The sequence below is a fragment of the Cephus cinctus genome, unplaced genomic scaffold (assembly GCF_000341935.2).
Source record: "Cephus cinctus unplaced genomic scaffold, Ccin1 Ccin1_scaffold0847, whole genome shotgun sequence".
In the NCBI taxonomy this organism is placed as follows: domain Eukaryota; kingdom Metazoa; phylum Arthropoda; class Insecta; order Hymenoptera; family Cephidae; genus Cephus; species Cephus cinctus.
Window position 1 is genome coordinate 152,804 of NW_014333434.1, and position 21,548 is coordinate 174,351.

A 21,548-nucleotide genomic window follows, 5' to 3' on the forward strand; every position below is an offset into this window, starting at 1 on the left:
GGGGGGGGGGGTCGACGGCGATTCAGAAAGACGCTCCGAAAGCAAGGACGGAGAAACGGTACTAGTTTGGAAGGTAAATTGGCAATTTAACAAATTTGCAAAGTTTGCGCACTAAAATTCACCACGGTAGACGCGACTAAGAGCCGTCGTATTTTACAAATATAAATATATTATTATTCTTAATATTACAGCGAGCATACTCGCGACGAGCATCAGACTCTTGCAGGGGGTGCGTAGGGTTGAGATGAGAGATTTAAAAAATTCTGTAGTAAATAGAAGAAAAATTTTATTACCGAAATATGGAGAAAGGACGAAGCATATAATGAATATTAATTTTTATTTTCCTTGCCACACGTGCGTTCCATATGCTGTTACACCTATTTCATAGATGTCTCACGAACGAAGAGTAAATTTGAAAAACTATAGATGACCTATGTATAGTACTCTCACATTTGAACCGAACAATCTTCGGTAATTCCGTCACGCTCGCGGTCTGTTATTTATCGGCGAGGCGCGCGACGTCGCTTTATAATTTGCAAGGCGAAACAAAGGCCTCGGCTAATCCGCGACGCGCGATTTAACCGACAGAATCATTCTCTAATTAGTCAAGTGGGGTGGCCTACTTGCAGCCGGCAGTCAAGCGTTTGGAACACGGAAAATAGTACTAGCAGATTATACCAGCGCCTCGGCTAATCCAGCGTTCCTTAAACGCTCGACTAATTCGAGAATCGCGGATCAGAATGCGCCTGCGACACCGTCAACGGCTGTAACGACGCCGCGTACTCTAAGCCCCATTGCTACTAACAAGAGCCGTTTCGTACGTGCCAGACAATCTGAGGAAGCGTAGGAATTGGCGAGAATTGAAAAAGCCTGACAAGGCAAGTGCGATAAGGTAATTGAAATTTTTCTAAAAAAAAAAAAAATGAAAAAAAAAAAACGTCAGTACTGCCTACTACTTTATTCCGTACACTTATCCGACTTTCGATATCAAAGCACGCTCGGAACACACTATTATTTCTTACCTACTATTTGCCAAACGTATATCTACACTCGACTCACTCTACGCTCCCTTGATGATACGGCTCTTATACAATTGCAAGCACCTTCTGCTGATAATATTATTTGACTATTTTTTGTCTCTCTTCTCAACAAGCTTTATGTATACAAGATAATTTATAGAGTTATCTGTTATCTTTATATAATATAGTATCTATAGATGTACCTAGGTCGAGTTTAGATTACCCTGATATAATTATACGAGCCTGAGAATGCACTTCTCTTCCTCGTGGAAGAGCAGCTGCCTGGCATAAGTCTCTCGACGTGATTCTAACCAAGTTGCGTAAGTGACACTCGACTCATCAGAGACCTATAATAGGCGTAGACCAGTCTGGTCTAGATAGATAAATATCTACATCTGGTATATAGTACCCGTCTCTCTCTCTCTCTCTCTCTCTCTCTCTCTCTCTCTCTCCCTCTCTCTCTCTCTCTCTCGAGACTAGAACGTTTCGTAAGGTCTCGTACAGATGCCGCTGCCAACAGGGATAAACCCGTGGTCCATCGACGTTGCCGTAGCGACCTTCGGAGGGATGCTGGGAAGATTGTTCATTTTCTTAAAAAATTAACTGCTAATCGAATCTTGACAATCCCTCCGTAGGGACGGATTAATGTTTCATCGCGCTGACAACGGACGTCGATTCTTCTCGGGGGTTCGAAGAACTAGAGTAGCGAAAGGGTGGCGCAATGTTTCGTGTCGGTCAGCAATCGATCAAAATCAACCCCTATGCTGGGAGTCAAAAGGGTTTCACGCGATATAGCGTGATTCCTCGATCGCCCTCGTAGTATCAAAGCGATATAACATATACACAGATAACAATTGTTAAGGGTTAACCCTTAATATTCCCGCCCTGTAACCATTGAAAAAACTAATTAGAAAAATCCTTGCACGTTTCTTCTGGAAACTCGGTTCCTTTCTCTGCGGTTAAGGCGCACTCGCAATTCGTATTTCCACCCTCGTTCCTTTAGCGGCGGACAACCCTTACTCATCCGCCTGATCGAGCGCCGACCTCCCGACAGCAATAGAAATTCTTAATTGAAATCACGTCTCGAATCAAGGAACTTTTATAATTTCCCAGGCGGTGATGAAAATGAAGAATCGTCTAATACAAAGTGGGGAAACGAGATGCGCATGCGCTGCTCTCTAACCGGAAGTACGAATCTTCATAATTCTATAGAAATCCCAAGACGCGAAGACGGGAGATGAATCTACTTCTCGAATTCCTGGTTTTTTGAGCGTAAAATCGAGCATATCGAACGTTTCAATCTTTAACCATCCATCGAAACTATTGATATGATATAAACTATATATATATATATATTCAACACACGTGCACCTGCGCGTATCTAAACATTTTCCTGTATGCATATACATTATATAATCTATCCTACGTGTATCATCCAGTCAAAGTCCCAGGCCGTGCCAGATATAAGAAAAAGAATCAGAAAGATGAGGAAGAGGTAAAAGGGTGAAAGAGCTCTAGCACGGACATCCATCTCCTGTGACGTAATCTTTTTGTACCCCTGCGCTAAAATTGCTATACCACTTTTTGATTTTATACCGCTTTCCAACTTATTATCGGTCGATTAATTTATTCGAGGAGTTCAGGCTGCTTTCAATTCCACTTACTCGCCTAACCGTCTAGCCAGGCAGTTGTTCCTTTCCCATATACAGGGTGTCCCATTCGCATCCAATCTGCCATAGGTCTATCGTACGCCTTTCAATTCGTAGCGGATTCGCATTCTCTAACGGGCATCCCTTTGTTCGTCCGACTGGCTCCGCCCCATCAGCCATCCTATATATCCATTCAACAATGACCAGGCATAGGGAAGCAATTTAAAGCATATTGAGTAACTTCGTACGAACACTGTGTCGCTTGTTTGTCCAGCGAATGTCCACGAAACTGCTCCTGCATGAAATGTTTGCCTAGGAAAGGTCAATACAATAGTCGCACCCCGACAAACCTGCAGCTAACGCATGTGCATCCTCGCGAGCTTGCACTCGAGCAACTGCATAAACCGTTGATCAGAAACGAAGTTTTGCGATATTTGTCTGACGGGAAAATTTAAACAGATTGTTGATTCACGAAATAAGATCGGGAATTAAGATCTATCGGCAATAAGATAGATATACCATCATTATATTTGTATCTAGAGACGAGTTTGTTATCAGCGCATTGTATTCCATATAGGAATATCAATAGACACGTTATCGAACAACACCAAGGAGTTATACAATTTTTTTAAACGTTCTTCGAAAAATTGCTTGATTTTTTGTTTTTGTAAAATTCGAATTTTTTCAATGAAAAATGCATATAGCATATATTACTATACATTACCAATAATCGGTAGTATAATTCGATGAGATTCGGCGAAATAACGAAAACTTACAGAGTAGAGGAAGAATAAATAACGAATAATGAACAATACGATATTTTCATTATGCATCAATCGCAGTAATGTCAAAAGCCTTTTATTCTCAATTAACAACACGTCTAATTATCTCTCATCGATTGCGTCCGTTCGCGCGAGTAGTATTATAACCATCAACCACAATAGTAACCGTAGGACGAGTGTGAAAAAAATTGAATAAAACAGAATTATCCAACCAAGAGAAAAAAAAATAAAATGATTATTACTCATAATTCAATCATCAGAAACATAAGCTGCGCGATCATCAATCAAAACGTAAAAGCCGCAGGTTTTTCAATTACGTCGACAAGCAGCGTCAATAACGAAGAATGGCATCATATTGAACTAAGCATTATGCGTTGAGTAAACTTCCTGAAATTATGAATACCGTCAGGCTAATAATCATTTATGCATCCGACACTCTATATACCGATTATATGTATAGCTATTCGTCATAAAGTACTAAGCCATGAGTAGGTTCGAAGAATATAATACTATCTGCAATTTGTTTGAAGTTTGTCGAACGGATCAATATATCGAACTTGGCCGATAGAGTATAGGCAACCCAGTGTATGCCAATGAAAACGCGTACTTGACAAACATACAATACTGGCATAGAATATAGAAAGCAGCCTCGTATAAGTCTCGGCAAGATCCAATTAACGTAATTTCCTGCGACAGGACGATTGACTGGCAAATATTGTAAGAAAACGAAAAGTCGTTTCTGTGGCTTTTCGTATTCCCATTTCTCTATTTCTAATAACGATAATCACCTATTTCTCTCTCATTTCTCCGGACGTTATAAATATGGGTAGCTAGTAAACGTATATACGTATTCAGTAATATTCCCTATGCTCTTGTTATACTTCGGTTTAATGAGTTTGGTACAAAAAGACTCTTTCGCGACTGGGAAGAAAACACAGAGAAAGGATTCAGGGTAGGGAGGTGCGGGAGAGTGAAAGAATGAAGGAGAAAAAAAAAAGATAGAAAAAAGAATAACGTCGACTTTCCAACGTCGTGTACGCGACGTCGACTCTAGGGTGAATATCTCATGAGTCCATGAGCAATTAGCAAGTCATTAGTACTCCTGGTAACGTAACAAGGGAATCTTGGGGAATAAATGAAATCAAAAATAAATTGAAAAGCTTCGCGTAACTGCCACCGCAAGAATGAGGTCGTGGCAGTGTCGTTGCGCGCCTAATTGGACGTGTAAATTCATTTTCCGTTCGTATCTTCCCGCGCCGTTGACTCTCAGGTCGACGTCACAACGTTGCTCGGATTAAACGGTCGAATGGGCGTGCAGGTAGGCACACGCGACAGGCAATTAACAACGTGGATTAATTAGCGTTAATATTAATAGGTATACACCACAGGCGCGAAAAGAAGTTATTGGTATTAACGATTACAGCAAGTGGCTAAACGTAGCGACCTGACCTAACTTAAATAAATTTTATTTTCCATATTAATTCCACCCTCTCTCCGATCTCGTGCCCAGGGTCACGTTCTAAAAAAGTATAAAGAAACAAAAAAAAATAATGATAACGGGTAACGCATAAATCACCAGCGCGAAACGGGATAAAGTTTGGTAAGTAGAAACCTGGAGTTGAACCAGGCTAGATCTATACATTTTACAGCAGCAAGTCCAGGGTCGTTTCCTTCGTGCTTCTCTCTCAAGGCGATTTCTCAAAACGTTGGCACCGGCTGCGAGCGAATGATCCACCTTCGATTTCCAATTCTCCCACTGTCACATTTCTTATCCCATGGATTCTCCATCCCCTTTCCCATACAGAGTGCCCGAACCCCCCCACTGAACTTGCTTACCACCCTGTTCGCTCAGCTTGAACTCCCTCCGTTTTTTCTCACCTTGCTTCAGCTCCACAGGGTTGCTCGACAGCCTCCGACCTCCACTTCAGCCACCACCGTACGCTATACGTCTTGCCACAGAGGTCTTCCACTCAAAATCACCCTCAACCACCCCTATCCTTTCTATACATATTTCTCTTACGTATTTGCTCCAAAAATCTTCCCCCAATCCATCGCCTCTCCCTACGAGCCCCGTTGACTCGATCCTGATCCTGACTACACGTGCGCGTGCAAAACCGAAAGTTCAATATAACAGAGTCAACTGTGCAATACGTACACGATGCACGTGTTGCTCTACCGGTGATACGGAAGTTACTACGTAGAACTCGCACCATTCCCCCGGGTGTTTACCCTCGTATTTATTCCCTTGAATTCCTTACGGGTACTCTGCTGTCGTGCAGGGCTCTACGTCGAGTCTAATCATACAGGGTGTCTGGTCCTGTCGGAAAATAATGCAGTCTCCTATGCAGCTTGGTTACGTATTAGAGTTTTCACTTTCAGCGTCAGGGGCTGTATATACAGCGGATCCCTCTCGACGTAACACTGGTCTAACCCGTGCCCCTTAACGAAAGCTAAATAAGAGGACGTTTAAGGGGGTGGCTTCGGCTCAAAGGCTGATGGGTTGACGCTATTAACGAAAACTCAGCCCGGCCTCCGAGGTGCAACCAACCACCCCTCTGCTGTAGGTATATACAATATATATGTTAGTGCTTGCAGTTCGGTAGGTTGCGGCTCGCGTCTCTACTCCAGCTTTAATCCTTGCTTGATTATAATCTCGTCAACGAGTTACGCCGTTACCCAAACCCCTCTGTCCTCATCCCCATTCTCACCCTATTCTACATTGCACCCTACTTTGCTACATTACGTAGAGCCGAGCTTGATGCACCTTCAGCAAGAAGTATACCAACCTAAGTACGGTCTCGCGAGACAGAACCTGAGAATTCTTCAGATTAGTCTACATAAATAGATTCTGAACCCTAAGGGATGCGCGTAATCGCTTTGGCGATTCGATTTTGAGAATTATCTAAAGACAAAAGAAAATTGTTTTAACAAAAGACCTTGGAATTTAAAAAATTTACATCGACCTACGGGTCTTTCCAAAAGCAGAGAGCTTCAAAGGAGTACGCAACGATCACAGTCAGTAATATTCCTACCCTTATCATCGAGACTTCCCCAAAGGGCACCACCACTCGTGGTTTAAAGAATTGATCGCACCCTATTTGGCCAGTGTATAAAACCTTCTAAAAAGAATTTTAGGGGCGGGTTTGTATCCAAGAGAAAGCAGCAGCCCCCTCTTTAATATCCTCAGGCATCAGTGGATGGTGAATGCATTGAACAAGGTAACCCACGAGAAACGTACCGAGAAAAAATCATCGCAAAAGGGGTTGAACGTACCGACGCGCCGTTACCCCCTTTTTTTTTTTACTTTTTAATAATGAAAACCAGGATATAATTGGTCAAAGGGTGCAGACGGGAAAGGTTTCGCTCGAAGGGTGGCGGCGGTGGTGGCATTACTGTAAAACGATGCCCGTCCATTCCAACTAATGACGGCACTCGCGCCATTGCCTTTATACCGATGGAGCCATTTCAGGAGGATTAAGTCATTTTTCTCAGCTCCATCCAAACAGAGAATTTACCTTCGCCGTGCCTCCCGCGCGTGCACGCGTCCAACCCCTATACCCACTTTACTGTCAATTAGCGAAGCGACCATCATTAGGTAATTTGTTATAAGCGAACGGCAAATCCTTTTCCAATGGGTAATCTCATGCCAGGCATAAAAAACCAATGAGGCTGCCTACAAAATAACGTCCACTTGTTTCGAGTGCGTGCATACAGTGTATACTATATATATATATATATATATATATATACGCATGTAGCTACATACGCTGATTGATACCTATATATTACATTGAAGTACCTACATATTACATCACGATACATGTACGGACTTTCAAGGCTTCCTCGTCTCAAGAGCTCACTCTGAATAGAAATAAAAAAGTAATACTCGAAGCACGTCATTGTTATCAACCGTTGTTTCTTCGCTCAGCTGTCCAACTGTCATCGTTACGAGAATATTCAAATACAGAAAATAATCTAAAGTCCTTTTTTCGTGAAGAATTTAAGGGAGGACAAAAAAACGAGAAAAAAGGCTACCTTGATTTCCCTGGGCGAGCAGTCATGCCTAAACTGATAGGTAAAAACGCGACGTTCGATGAATTTCGTATGATCGATCTGGTGAAGAGCAACCCTGAATTGTATGATCCGAGTCACGAATTCGCCAAGGATATCGTACATAAAAATAACATCTGGAAGAAGATAGCTGGGGAATTAAATGTACCGGGTGAGCTTCTTCGAAGGGTATCTTTAGTTTTACCTTTTTGCGAACTAGACAAACACCGGGATAGCTAAAGGGTCCATTACGGGGAATATCGATTCGTATATTCATGGAGAATGAATAAGGCGGGGAACGTATGGGAGTTGGAAAGAAGTTTGATGAAAAGAAGGAGAACGGTGCGTGACTCATAAGAAATGCAACGGTACGCCTCTTTCGGTTTTGCGGAAAATGCGCGAGGAAATCTCGTGCGAGAACAGAGAGCTCGGGCGGAAATATATTTCTCATGGGAGTTCTTAGGGCGGATTCGAGAAAGGTGGGAGCGGTGCCCGAGGAAGCTGAACGGACCAAATCCGAAGACATTGAAATCCTCGGTAGAATTTGTTTCAAAGCGGTATCTCTGTCTCTCTCTCTCTCTCTCTTTCATCCTACTTTATTCCATGCATTCTGTCTCTCTCGTCTGTGGACATTAGTTCGCTCTAATTCATCGGGCTATTGTAAGCCAGACAAAATCGACCGGATGGTCCAGCCGCGTCCCTACCTGGAGAAAGCGAGAACGTAGAGTAAAAATAAGAGGAAAAGAGATATCCAGGTTTCGAAAAAATTAATGGATCGAATTTTTGATGGTTTTTCGATTTTCGTGTTAAAGAAACAGTTGAATGTTCTTCGATATACTGTCTGTACTAGTGTACCAGTCGGAAACTCTTCTCCAGGATGTCGTGCAGAAACATACAAATTCTTTCGTGTCGTATTCATCACGCGCATACATTGCATACCTATAGACAGTACATGCTGTAACTATTCCATATCGTTCGTCATTTCATTTCCTCTTACCGGAAGAGAACGCGGACGCCCGCGAGACTCGTGCGCTTCGCTTTTACAACCATCCTGACTAAGCCCTGGCCCTATCATCCATTCTGCATCTAGTAGAGATCTATTCCGCGATGCGAATTACCCAGCATTCTGCTTTTAGTGGAGGCACCGAAAAATGTATGGAAGAGGCTGCGTTACGCGTATGCGAGAGGCCTACGATATCCCGAAGGAAAAAAGTCTGGATCAAGAGAATCTCTACCTTACGACAATGCCCTGTCGTTTATGAAGAAATTTATGTAAGAGGAAAAAAAATTATTTTTTTTCAATAAAAAAATGTAGTATTACAAAATCCGAGAGTATCCATATTTTCAGCATGGAAAATTCACGAGAGAACAGTTGTGCGAGCAGTGAGTGCAATTCTCCGAAAAAAGAGAAACGTTTCCTCCGGTCCGGATCTCATGTCTCAAGTGGGTCCAAGAAAGAGACAATCTCATCCCCGAGTAACATACCAGCAGGGAATGAAGATCCAGTTGAGGATAACCCAATCCTTACGGAAAACCCAGTTCAGAATAATTCAGGTCAAACAGGTTCAGAAGCAAGCGACAGGTAGGTGTACCTCGCGTGACCCGTGATCTTTAGTGGATAACCGAATGGCGCCTGATGCGATAACAGGTATCACGCAATGCCATCGGCAACCAGTAGAGTGCTACGTCCGAGAATGTCTGAGCCATCCCGTCTGGCGTCGAAGGAGGCGCTCCAGAAGGCGACGAACACGGCGTCGCGACGCCTTACGATGACACCAGCCGCCAAGAATAGGAGGAGAAACTCACCGAATCCAGATGATCCAACTCGCGCCTTCTTCGAGAGTATGGCCCTGACCGTGGCAAGCTTCCCGCAGCATCTCCAAGCTACGATAAAGGTCCAGGTGTGCAATATTGTTGCCGAGACTGAGTACGATCTTTCCTCGCCAAAAATTCGTTGATGATAATCGATTTGGGATCCTCTGCATGAATATCGTCTCACGTTACGAGATCGTATCATTGAATTATTTCCAAGCTTCGCTGCTTCAGCCTTCGCAGTCCGCTGCTACTGTATAGGACAGTATAACGACTCTGTACGGTACGATAAAATACATTAGGAACTCTTCCTAATACGAAAAAAAGGAATTTATCATGTTCAACGTTATCTATTTGTCTGTTAACTCGATACTCTTTAAATGTTTCTTTACGATCTTAGTACACTAATTGATCTCAACTTCTCACCCATGGTTATTCTTAATAAGCGTTGCGCAGATTGAAATAAAAATATCGTTTATCCATAACTATATAATTTTTATATTATTTTATCGAACTACCGTGACGTAATAATTGAAAAGAATTTCAGTGGCAAAGAAACATTTTTTAAGATAAGAAAAGGTGAAAAGTAACCGAGGGCGCAGAATGTCAAGCAGCGATAAAATAAAAGTGAGACAAAGATAGAGAGGGAGAGATAGGGAGGGAGCGGGAAAGAGAGAGAGAGAGAGAGAGAGCAAAGCCTCATAGCTTTTGATCCATCGAGCGTGAAAGCCGTACGTGACATTATTACCAGAATCACGAAGCTCGAACGTTAAATCCTAGTGCGCAGACAGCCGATATTAAATATTTCCAATTGTTCACTTCGCGTGAGCGTAAAATCGGGTTGACGGGTGTCGCGGCCCGAAGGGAATCAAAGGGAATCCGGATTTTAACAGAAGCCCCAATAGAGGGTAGACACGCTATCGATTAAGAGAGTGAAGTTGCTGTTTCAGCCTCTTCTCCTACTTCTGATCCAGATCCTCTCTACATACCCTGTTCCTACTTTGAATCAGCGAACGGGGTACGGCTCCACGTCTGGGCGTACGTATCCAGCTATCGCGTTACAGCCCGCGAATTTTCAAGGTTTTGAATATCAAAGTCACAACGGTTCGTACGTCAATCACTGTATAGCTTACCGAGTTCTCACGTTACTGACACTTCAAACCTTTGATTTTAATTGAAATAATATACCGCCTCGTCTGTCAAGGCAATTTAGCCACGTGATTCATACCAAGAAAAACATCAGGTACTGATTGCGAGCCTATAGCCTATTAGTGATAAGTACCACGAAAATATATATACATAGGCGCTTACGAATACTGCACTAAAAATACGTACAGCGCACCTATCGTAGTATCGACTTTGCCATCCGCTGGTCGAACGACAATTGGGGGACTTTCCCACAATTTGAAAATGGGGTTTCCATGCATTCGTTAAAGTAATGGTGGGATTTTATCTGAAGAGAAAGTAAAGCGAATGAAAAAATTATTGGACCTTATTGATTCTTTTTTGTCCAGTGGTGGGTTTTTATAACTTTATTCTCATATCTTTTGAATTCACACTTTTTGTAGCGAACCATAGAGAAGATTATTTATCGTATTACCGATTGTTGCTTCTACGTAGAATTTATCAGTCGTTTCGCTATGATCGAAATTATATCAAGATAATCTCTACCTTCAAGTATATTTCTTTTGAACGTTTCAATATCGACGACAAAATCTTAGGCCGTTTTGTGTAACAGCTATCGCACAATACATTAGGTTCATTTATTTTCCAGTAAATAGCAGACGCATTATAGCCAATACGATTGGAAATAATTTCTCCTGGGACTTGAATACGCGTGTTCCTTTTATATGTATTCTAGTCCGTATCATCTTATGAGTTACTGATCGTTGTCGACGAAAAGCGAGTGAAATATATATATATATAAAATTGTATCTCCAGACTACCGCACGAGTTCGTACATATATCTTTTCCGTTTGCAAAGACGCAATTATAGAAAAATTTTCATGGCGTTTCTCTGAAACGATGGTAATTTTTGTCCAACATGCGAAACCTTACGACAACAAAGTCCCACTGCAGCCCGTCAAAATAAAAACTAACGTAACTCCGGTACCTGGTACTGTATATGAAGTACCATAGACAAAAAACGTACGGAACTTGATAGAACATTATTAAAGAATCTTCCGTACCTTAAGATGAAGAAGCAGGAGAAATTCTTCATTTTCCCGTGTCTCACTAATGTTTCCAAGTTTCTCTCACGACACGTCACTGCGCAACTCGACAGCGATGATCAGACTCGGCGACACTGGATCCACGAATTAGCCTATAGTAAAAATACCATTTTACTCCACGCTGCTATCGTCAGATCTGATATGTCGACTCACACGCGATAATTTACACCGTTTATGTCATAAGTAATTGAACAACGCGAATTTGGCGGTAATTAATCTCGAGATTAAATTCTCTACGCGATCTGATAACATTCGATTTCAAATCGATACGCGTCATATCGTTTCGTCAGTTCGCCGATCTCTTAACGTTCGTTTAAACCTTACTTTATTCGCGTGCCTGATACTCGATACAGTCTCTGACATCTCACGATATTAGATAAGCAATCACGCGTTTCCTGACACGAGGGATTCGTGCGACCTCAAGGAAACCCATAATCGGCATGATAATCGAGCAACCATTCACCATATATGCATATACAGATATACATGTGTCTCTTGCTGCACGAAGCACGCGCGAAATACACCTACGATATAACACCAATGACTTAAGGGATTAATCGTTTACACATACGGATAAGCGATAAGTGATAATAACACGCGCGTAAAACACCATCGCACATACTCGTCGTTATCGTCGGACGGCCACGAGGGCTTTGCGTCTCGTCTTTCGCGAAAATAGAAAAAAAACGAAGCACGAAGAATCGATAGACGTTGGGTCGTCGCCTGCGATTATTATAATCACGAGCATAAAGCTGATTATGGGTTATTTTGCGTGTTACGTTATCGGTAGGAGTAACGCGAGTTTATTTACGCGAAATGCAAATTTTTTTCGAATTCACTTCAGCTAATTTTTTCAACTGCGTATCCGTTAACGAACAGGATCGCATTTCAAGGACACTCGCGTATTCCAGGAGGACGTGATTATTCTCGAACGATCAATTGATCGGTCTTGAGTGTTCGGACAATCGAATCTGCTTTCCCACTGCGCTATTTGCGTATTTCTTCTCCACTACGTCGCTCGGCGTCTTACTCGTCGATTTGATGCGGTAGGAAAACCGACCAGTCGACGATCGCAAATTCCATTGACACTCGACGTGTCGTCCTTTACGCTCACAAGAGCGTCCCTCAGGATGGCGAATCTTCGGCATCCTCTTGGAAGCACGACTACCCTAGCGAAAAGGATCGCCAAGGTTGAGAATAATAATCCACGACACGTAGAGGGGGTTTGTTGACCGTTCCTCGATCTTCCGATCGTTCAAGATCACCTTGGCTGAGTCAGGGTAATGAATGCGGAAAAAGAAAACAGTGTCTAATCTCAAGCAGTCCAGAAATCCCAGTAAAAGATCGACGAATTTCAATAACGAAATTCCTCGACGAAATTCCTTGAGTAAAATCGCACGGTAAACTTGGCTAGGCTGCCATTCCGTTCTCGTATCATCCTTGAGCACTCAGTACATACACCAACACCCACGTTACATAAAGTTCGAATAACTGACAATTTTGTGTCCTTATTTCTTGTTCTATCGATAAAGAAAACAACACGTATGGTTAATGTCGATTAATACTCCAGCAACGTTCCACACTAGACTAAGCACCAGATCGTTGCACAAATAAAATAAATAAGACCGGGATTATCCAGCGTCAGTCGTGCACCGAATTCCAATCGAGCCACTGAGACGAGAAGAAGAAGTAGAACAACAACAACAACAACAACAACCTGTTAATCACGTATCTATGTCTATTCTCTATCACGAGAGCGTAAATAGTATAGCCAGGGAGCACCAGAGTATGCAGAAGCTCGTATCACGTCGTCATTTCCCTCGTTACACTGGACGGCAGTAGCGTGGAGCTACATCGCGAACGACCCTCCAGCCTCGACGAATCACGCTCGACTCCAGGACTCGGGCGCGACGACGACGCCAACGTCGACGACGACGACGCCGTTCAGAGTAGAAGCGACAGTGGCGGCAACGACGACCGTTTCTAACGCGACGGGAACAACCAGCTGTATGATTTTCCACCTGATTCAAATTGCTATCACGAATCCTTCTCGCAAATTTATTTAACCAATTTTCTGTGATAATCCTCTCTTGGTAATACACCGTGTTATTGTTGTTCCTGTTTTGTTTAGCGACCAGACTAAATCTTGTTTCTTGTTTTTCTTGTTACTGCTGATGGTGTTGTTCGAGGTATACTATGGAGACTTGTACTACCAATGCCGCTGGCAACACTACTGGTAGTGCTTGGTTGTTCGGTTGTTCGGTTGTTCGGTTGTTCGGTTGTTCGGTTGTTCGGTTGTTCGGTTGTTTGGCCGATGCAGGTGGCTGGTGGATGTGCCGGAGTGCGAGTTTATGGCGGAATGAGAGGAAAGCTGAGCTTAGGGGGGCCACAGCGTGGCATTGCCGACTGCGATGAGCGAGAGAGTTGCGCGTTATCGACCCATCCACAAAGCTATATTCAACTACGATACGTAGGTACGCAGTTGGGTGCGTGAATGCGTGGAATATATATATATAAGGGACTAGCAGCGTATAGATGCGTAGCTACGTAGTATAGCTATAGTATAGGCACAGCCGCGCACTCCGGATCCATTTTTACCGACAAACGACTTTAGAGCCCCCATTTCCACGAGTGGCCTTTCCCGTCGGCAGGTCTTCGACGGGGCGACGTTTTTTTCGCGATTTTAGACGGCCTCTAGGACTACGCCCAACCACGTAGCCAAGTCCTCTCTACGTGGTAGGGATACCGATTCGTATAAGATGCCCCTGTACTCCGGCCGAATGTCGATCGGGTTTATCCGCTCTTGAGAGAAGGGAGGAAATGAAGGTTTGCCGTGGTAAAAGCTACTGGCTACTCCGTATTTAGAAAAAAAAGGGAGGATGCCACTATGGCTATATACCGGAAGTACTAAGGAACTTCGACCTGGATTAAATTCTGTTTGAAAGATACTAAAAAAAAAAAAAAAAGAGAGGATGGCTTATGGAGGATCTGTGAATGAGGGTTCGATCGAATACTTCTACGAGATTGATGCGTTTGGAGGAGCATTCGATTGAAAATTAAATTTTTTTACTAAAAACTCAATGCCACGGCTTCGTTCATTGGATACTGATATTTTTACGTGACTTTTTTCTTTTTCTTTATACGTAAACGTAGCTATAGGTGTTACTGCAAATCCAAAGCGATACGGTGAACGCAATGCGCTCTGATTATATCAAACATGTAATTCCAGTGCGTCCTCTGCGAGGCCAAATAATGGCACGTACCTAGCACGCTCGCACGCGCAATGCGCGTCCACCAGGGACAACGCGAGAGCCAAAATTAAATTTGTCCAGCCGGATTACCGCGGCTGTGCTGTGGTTTTAATTATTTTAAATTATTCTCTGTATTCCCTTTTTCACTCTTTCTTCTAAGCGGCCGCGTTTCTCACCTGCCATCCGTGCATTCCGCCTCTTTTGACTCTTCAGTAGGTACTCACTGTGTTGTAGTCAGACATTTTCAAAGCTACCCTAGTACTGCCATATACGCGTGACCCTGTGAACTTTACAATTTTACTTTTTCATTTGTCATTTCAGTAGTTTTACTAAGGTATCGTGCTTATCTGTTTATCCCTTTCGTCTTATGCCGTTATGTCGTGAAAATAAAAAATTCAAAATATTCCGACTACAAGTGTTTGCGGAACGGAACGAACATACAGAGTGGATCAGCTGAGATGCATGTACGTTTACGGTGAAACAGTGGACGATTTTGAAAATCTGATGATCTGATGATCTATCTCTCATAGAATATTTCTTGATTGCGTATCGTAGCGCAAATTATTAATTTCAACTCAGAAATAAAAATAAATTATATTTGGCATTTATATCGCATATGGCATTATATGGCATATATAACAAATTATATCGAAAAAAGTTAAATGCAAAAGTCATAGAGCAAGGAAAAAAGGGATGAAAAGAAGTTTTCACGGGTAGCACACATAGTAAGGGAGATACTTGTGTTCGAAATTTGGTAATTTTTTGACAGATTTTCGATACTGGCGGGAACGCCTTAGCTTTCTGCAGCAGTTCACACCAAACATGCGATTCGCAATTATTGTGAAGTACACGTTCACTCAGACACGAACCTGTATACGATGCCTAAAATGTATTGCAATGCTATTATTTTTATTGAAAGTTATGTTTATATATTTTTTATTTTTTCATTCTGCGTGTTAGTCGCCATAGAATTTGGGGTCTAGGAGAGTCTTTGAGATCTGGAGTGTTCCCGTAGCTTGTGCAGCCTTACACGTTTCTGGTCGCAACTTCAGTAGCCTTAGCAACCTTAGCAGTCTTACGCTCACCAGCCCTGCCGGAATTTTGCAAATTCCACGCCCCCTAGCGGAATTATCTAAAAACCTCCTCGCGAAAATACAATTTTAGGAGACAACTTATCGAATTCTTGATACGCGTCCCCTAGCAAAATTGTCCGGAACTATCGCGGGTGCTTAACGGCGCCATCTGGCGGAATTTTCCGGAACTAAAAAATGTCCTCCACACGAAACTCCAATTTTAGGAGATAATTTATTGAATTCTTGATACGCGTCCCCTAGCAAAATTGTCCGGAACTATCGCGGGTGCTTAACGGCGCCATCTGGCGGAATTTTCCGGAACTAAAAAATGTCCTCCACACGAAACTCCAATTTTAGGAGATAATTTATTGAATTCTTGATACGCGTCCCCTAGCAAAATTGTCCGGAACTATCGCGGGTGCTTAACGGCGCCATCTGGCGGAATTTTCCGGAACTAAAAAATGTCCTCCACACGAAACTCCAATTTTAGGAGATAATTTATTGAATTCTTGATACGCGTCCCCTAGCAAAATTGTCCGGAACTATCGCGGGTGCTTAACGGCGCCATCTGGCGGAATTTTCCGGAACTAAAAAATGTCCTCCACACGAAACTCCAATTTTAGGAGATAATTTATTGAATTCTTGATACCGCCCCTTGCGTAATTTTCCGGAACTGTCGTGAATGCTTAACTGTGCCATCTGGTCAAGTTCTCCCGAACTAAGAAAAAAGTGAGCATTTTCGTTATTTCCGGGAATCTCCACCAGATAATGCTATTAAATACCTCCAATACTTCTGAATAATTTCACTAGGAGACGGGAATTTCGAAAAATTCCGCTAGGGCTGAAAAGCGTAAAACTGCGACCAGAAGAACGTAAGGCTGCAAAAACTACGACCAGGAACACTCCAAATTCCAAAGACTTCTGTATCCTCCAAAATCTATGGCAAGGAACACGTTGAATTCAAAATAAAATATGTAGACTTACAACTTTTAATAAAAATAATAGCATCGCAATACATTTTAGCCGTCGTATACGGGTTTGCGTCTGACTGAGCGCCTACCTCAAAACAATTGCGAATCGCATGTTCGGCGCGAAGCTGCAGCACGAAGCTAAGACGGTTCCGCCAGTACCGGAAATCTGTCAAAAATTTACGAATACTCCCTTATTATGTTTGCTAACCGTAGAAAATTTGTTTTTCATCTCTATTCATTTTTCTTGCTATTACGACTTTGTTAATCATCATTTGAAATGACGTAAACAATTTTTTTTTATTTGCGAGTGAAAACCAAACGAACAACAATAATTTGCGGAATCGATACGCAATCAAAAAAGATTCAACGAATTGTCACATCAGATTTTCAAAATCGTGCACCGTTTCACCGCAAACCGCAAACGTGCATCTTAGCTGATACACTATACGTATATATGATGGCAGTATACACTTTGCGAACATGAGCGCGTTATGATCCACGTTTAGCGACGTAACGAAGATCTGCTCTCACTGACAATGAGAACTGAACAAGGCTAATTACCCTTGACAAATGCCAGCGTTGCAAACTCAGTCGAATATCCGTTAATGTACGCGTTATTACCGGCATTACTTATGTAACACGTTTAGCGATATAGCTCGGTTTATAGCTCAAGGTTATGGCTTTGCGGCATCCTGGTAATAGGATTCCCTGGTAACTCACTTGAAGCAAAAAAAATACTTCTGTCGACTTGTTTACAAGAGTGAAATAATTCTCGACGGATCTACGGACCAAATAGATACAGAGAGTACGGAGTTGGGTAACAGGCTAGTGCATATTGCGTCTACGGAAAACGCGAAAAAATATGAAGGCTATAACAGGACCCCATGCTATATCATACATACAACGTTATATGTGTGTATATCATGGAATAAAAATTCTTCAATAATAAATCGAAAGAAATAAGAAATAAAAATGTTTCATTAATCAGCATAGCGATAGTGACAGGATAGCGTGCACGTGAAGTGAGTATGGATACTTATATCATTAGATACGGGTTAGGTTAGGTTAGGTTATTTCTCAGTTCACCGCACGCGAAAGTAACATTCGAATAAATGTAATTTCGCACGTAAATAAAGTGATTCGTACAATTCGCAAATTTTTATCGAACGCACAAAAAATGTAATACTAGGGTACGTTCAATTTTACTAGCTGAAGAAAGAGAAAATGTCGAATGAGCCGCACGAGCAAAAGTGAATTGAAGAGAGAGGTGGGAGGAGGGAGTGTTTGATTTTTTGAAGAAAAAAAAGAATATTAGACGTGGAATTCAGATGTAAAAAAAAAAACCACCCTAACGTTCCGAATACGAGGACACTGAGGGTGAAAACGTGAAATACGTGAATTGTACGAAAACAAAAACGTAATGCGTTGGTGGAGGCAGTGGGGAAAGCCGACACGATATTGACACAAGCTTCAGTTTAATTTCTCCACTGGCAAACATTGCATTTCCATCCCTGCTGTCCCTCCGATACAGACACAGAGATTCGCGTGTGTCCATCCTACGAGTATCCTGCGTCTGTATACGAGTATACGCTCATCGATACGTTACCATAACGAGCCTTTATTGCGCTAAAATATGCTTTTACGTTTCGAATTTATTGGCGTCCGAGGCAAAGTTACAATATTTCGAAACGTTCGTAAATATAGGTGCTGCGACTTCCAGATATCGTTCATTCACGTATTTGCAGATAATGATCACCAACAGTAGAGACATTTATTAACGAAATGCGTATTTGGTGTTTCTATCCTATTTCCATAATATTGTTGTATTATGCGAAAAATAAAATTGAATTCGACTATGCCCATACATAGCTACACACCAGACTAGATGACCCTGCTAACGTTAGTGATAAATTTTTCCGCTAAAATATATGACGTGTGATTCGTATAGATGTTGCGATTTGTATAGACGAGCGATTTCTACAGATTAGAGTAAAGGGAACATTTTTTGAAATGCAAATTACGAATATGAGAAACCCAAAATCGCGTGAAGCGCACCTACGTATAAATTTTGATATTTTCTTCGTATTACAAGGATCCCATGGCGCAGCATCATCTCTACTTCAGAATGCTCTTAAGATCTACATGTATTTAGGTCACCTGGTACATCAGACATCGGATCGAGCGAATTTCCGTAAGCACGTGCTAAAGCTTCTCCCTTTCCTCCCGGTCACTCTCTAATTCCGAGAAGGTACAGTTTACTCTCTTACTGCCATCCCGTATTCTATTTTCGATCCACCCGTTACATAACGGCGAATCCCACTTGAGGCGACGAAGACACGTGTGTAGTCTACTACAGGTATACAACGTAAGAATGCACCAGCGCACGGACGCATGTGCGCACACGTAACCTCCACCACCCGTACAGAACTGTGAACGCGGCTTAAACGTCAAACAATACTTCTGCCGGGTCCACACGAAAATAGTATCGCGCAGCCCTCCAAAAGCCACGCGTTTCCTCTCCTCGGCACTCGAGATCGATCTCGCTGGTACTCGAAACGCCGATTTTCATATCTGTTGCGTACATGAATAATCCATATTAATATCAAAACATTGTACGTGTTTTCAAAAAAAATTTCTAATTTTTGGTATTAACCAATTGATTAACGTAAAAGTTTCCATTTAACCCAAAAAACAAAGCTTGGTCAGTAAGAAGGGGCTTTGATTCTGTATACATTAAAAACCCATATAAAATGGTCCAGGAAGATGCTGGAGCGAATCAGTACATAATGCACGTGTAACCTGGTTACATGTCCACTTGTATCCTATAGATGGTCTTATGGAGTACAGAGAGGAGGAAGAACAGAGGACGGATACTTCAGGGAATTATATATGCAGGATATAATAAGCTAGCGGTCCTCGAGATATCGGCGAGTTATGGCTACCCTAATGGGCTGTAGTGTTTGATTTACAACACGTGGAATTCACGGGGAGATGCATTTCCCTCCGAGCGCGCAATAAAGGCTGTGTGTGCCGTGCCTGCTCGCCCATATGAAGTGGCGCATCCCTCACAGCGACACTGGCGACCCCCCGTACCCCCCCCACCCTTCGGCCCCTAAGAGAGACGCCCTTAAAAACGTATTACGCCTCGCGGATTTGAAAAAGCGATTTTATTTTCGCGCGCCGTAGGCACCGAGCCGCCATTTATAACCCGACCACCCTTCTGGGAATGATATTCGGAGATATATTTCTTAAAGGAACGGGGACATTATTTCTCGACCGAGAAATTTCACAGCCACCGCCGCTGCCGCCATCCATTGCCGGTTGCCGCTGCCAAATCTGTAGGGAGAAGAGAAGAAGACTGCAGTACGGATTTTAACCGCCACGCGGCCTCGGAATCGCGGATTAAGAGAATAAGGGATGGACTTTGAATGACAATTCAAGGATTTTCCCATCGATCCTACGTCCGTATAAAATCTTTTCTTTAAGATCCTTTAAGATCCCTCACGACCATTTTCCCATAGCTTCCCACCCCCTTTCACAGGGGGCGAATCGATCGACCATGCAAATCGTAAGAATCTTTTAGGTCTCTCGGAAAACCACTTGCGAATCCATGGAAAATCGACGCGACCCAACCCAACCCGACCATCCTTGAACTTCCCCACTGGCTTTTCCTCTCTACCTTTTTCCACGTATAAAGTAGAAAAGTAGCGAGTCGACTGTAAGGGAAAAAAAGATAAGCACGTGAATAGTTGAAAGCGTCTGTACATTTAAATTTCATGACGAGTTGGATGTACTTTAGTTATTCCCTCAGTCGAGTAGGAGGCCGTCATGTCACTGGAGGAACAACTATAATCATTATATTGACGTATGTATATGTCATGTGTATTTGCATGACATGTGTATCTATCTACAGTAAAGTACATTCTCAGCGCCTATCTGTCATTCAGACAAGTGCGGGTGTACGAGCCTAACCGTGTACAGTGATAAATTCGGTAAGTAAAGAATTCCGTCGTTTCCATAGTTAACCGTATAAAGTTAATAGGAGTTTACGTGATTTAGCCAGAAAAATATCGACGTTTCAGATAAGAGAGATAGAGAGAGAAATCATTGATATTTATATGGTATCTCGCGCTAGAGTGCTTTCGGTTTGTCTACGATGCAAAAATTCAAAAACATCCGTCAACCATTACGACTCGTATTTTTCAGACTCGGCGTCGCTCGACGGTTTACCGTCATTTCTACAGTTTTCACATATATTTTCTCCTCGGTGAAGCGTTGCTCGTAAAAGTAACGAAGACAGAGTCACTAAAAGGAGTCCTAATAAAATGGACTGTAACTTCGAAGCACCACGTGATTTACAAAAAAAAGTTATATACGTAAGTCAATATAAGACCTCTAAGCTATTACTATATACTATCGGTATCTAGTACCGAGAGTCTGTAAATCCATTTATGCTTAAAACAAGGCAACCAGGTTGCCGGATATTTGCAATTAGAATTTTCCAAAAAAAAATTTACTAAATTCGCGAACAACATGGCTATGTCAGTTTCGTATATCCAGTGGCAGGATCGTACGAATCGTTAATGGTTCTGGAAGGGGCAGTGGTTGAATTTAAAAAAAATAAATAATAAATAGCACTTCCGTAGAGAGAGAGAGAGAGAGAGAGAGAGAGAGAGAGAGAGAGAGAGAGAGAGAGAGAGAGAGAGAGAG

The 21,548-nt window shown here is 42.4% G+C and overlaps 2 protein-coding genes across 2 annotated transcripts in view; one reads left to right on the forward strand and one right to left on the reverse strand.

Moving 5' to 3' along the window:
* Nucleotides 1-21,548, reverse strand: part of LOC107270878 (sal-like protein 1) — a gene marked incomplete at its 3' end in the record, with an annotated part of 232,313 nt that overhangs the window by 130,767 nt on the left and 79,998 nt on the right.
* LOC112494824 lies at nt 7,393-9,675 on the forward strand. The gene is made up of 4 exons (XM_025088156.1): nt 7,393-7,672; nt 8,637-8,772; nt 8,849-9,082; nt 9,149-9,675. The coding sequence occupies exons 1-4, from the start codon at nt 7,510-7,512 to the stop codon at nt 9,456-9,458; spliced, it is 843 nt and encodes a 280-aa protein (XP_024943924.1). The 5' UTR covers nt 7,393-7,509; the 3' UTR covers nt 9,459-9,675.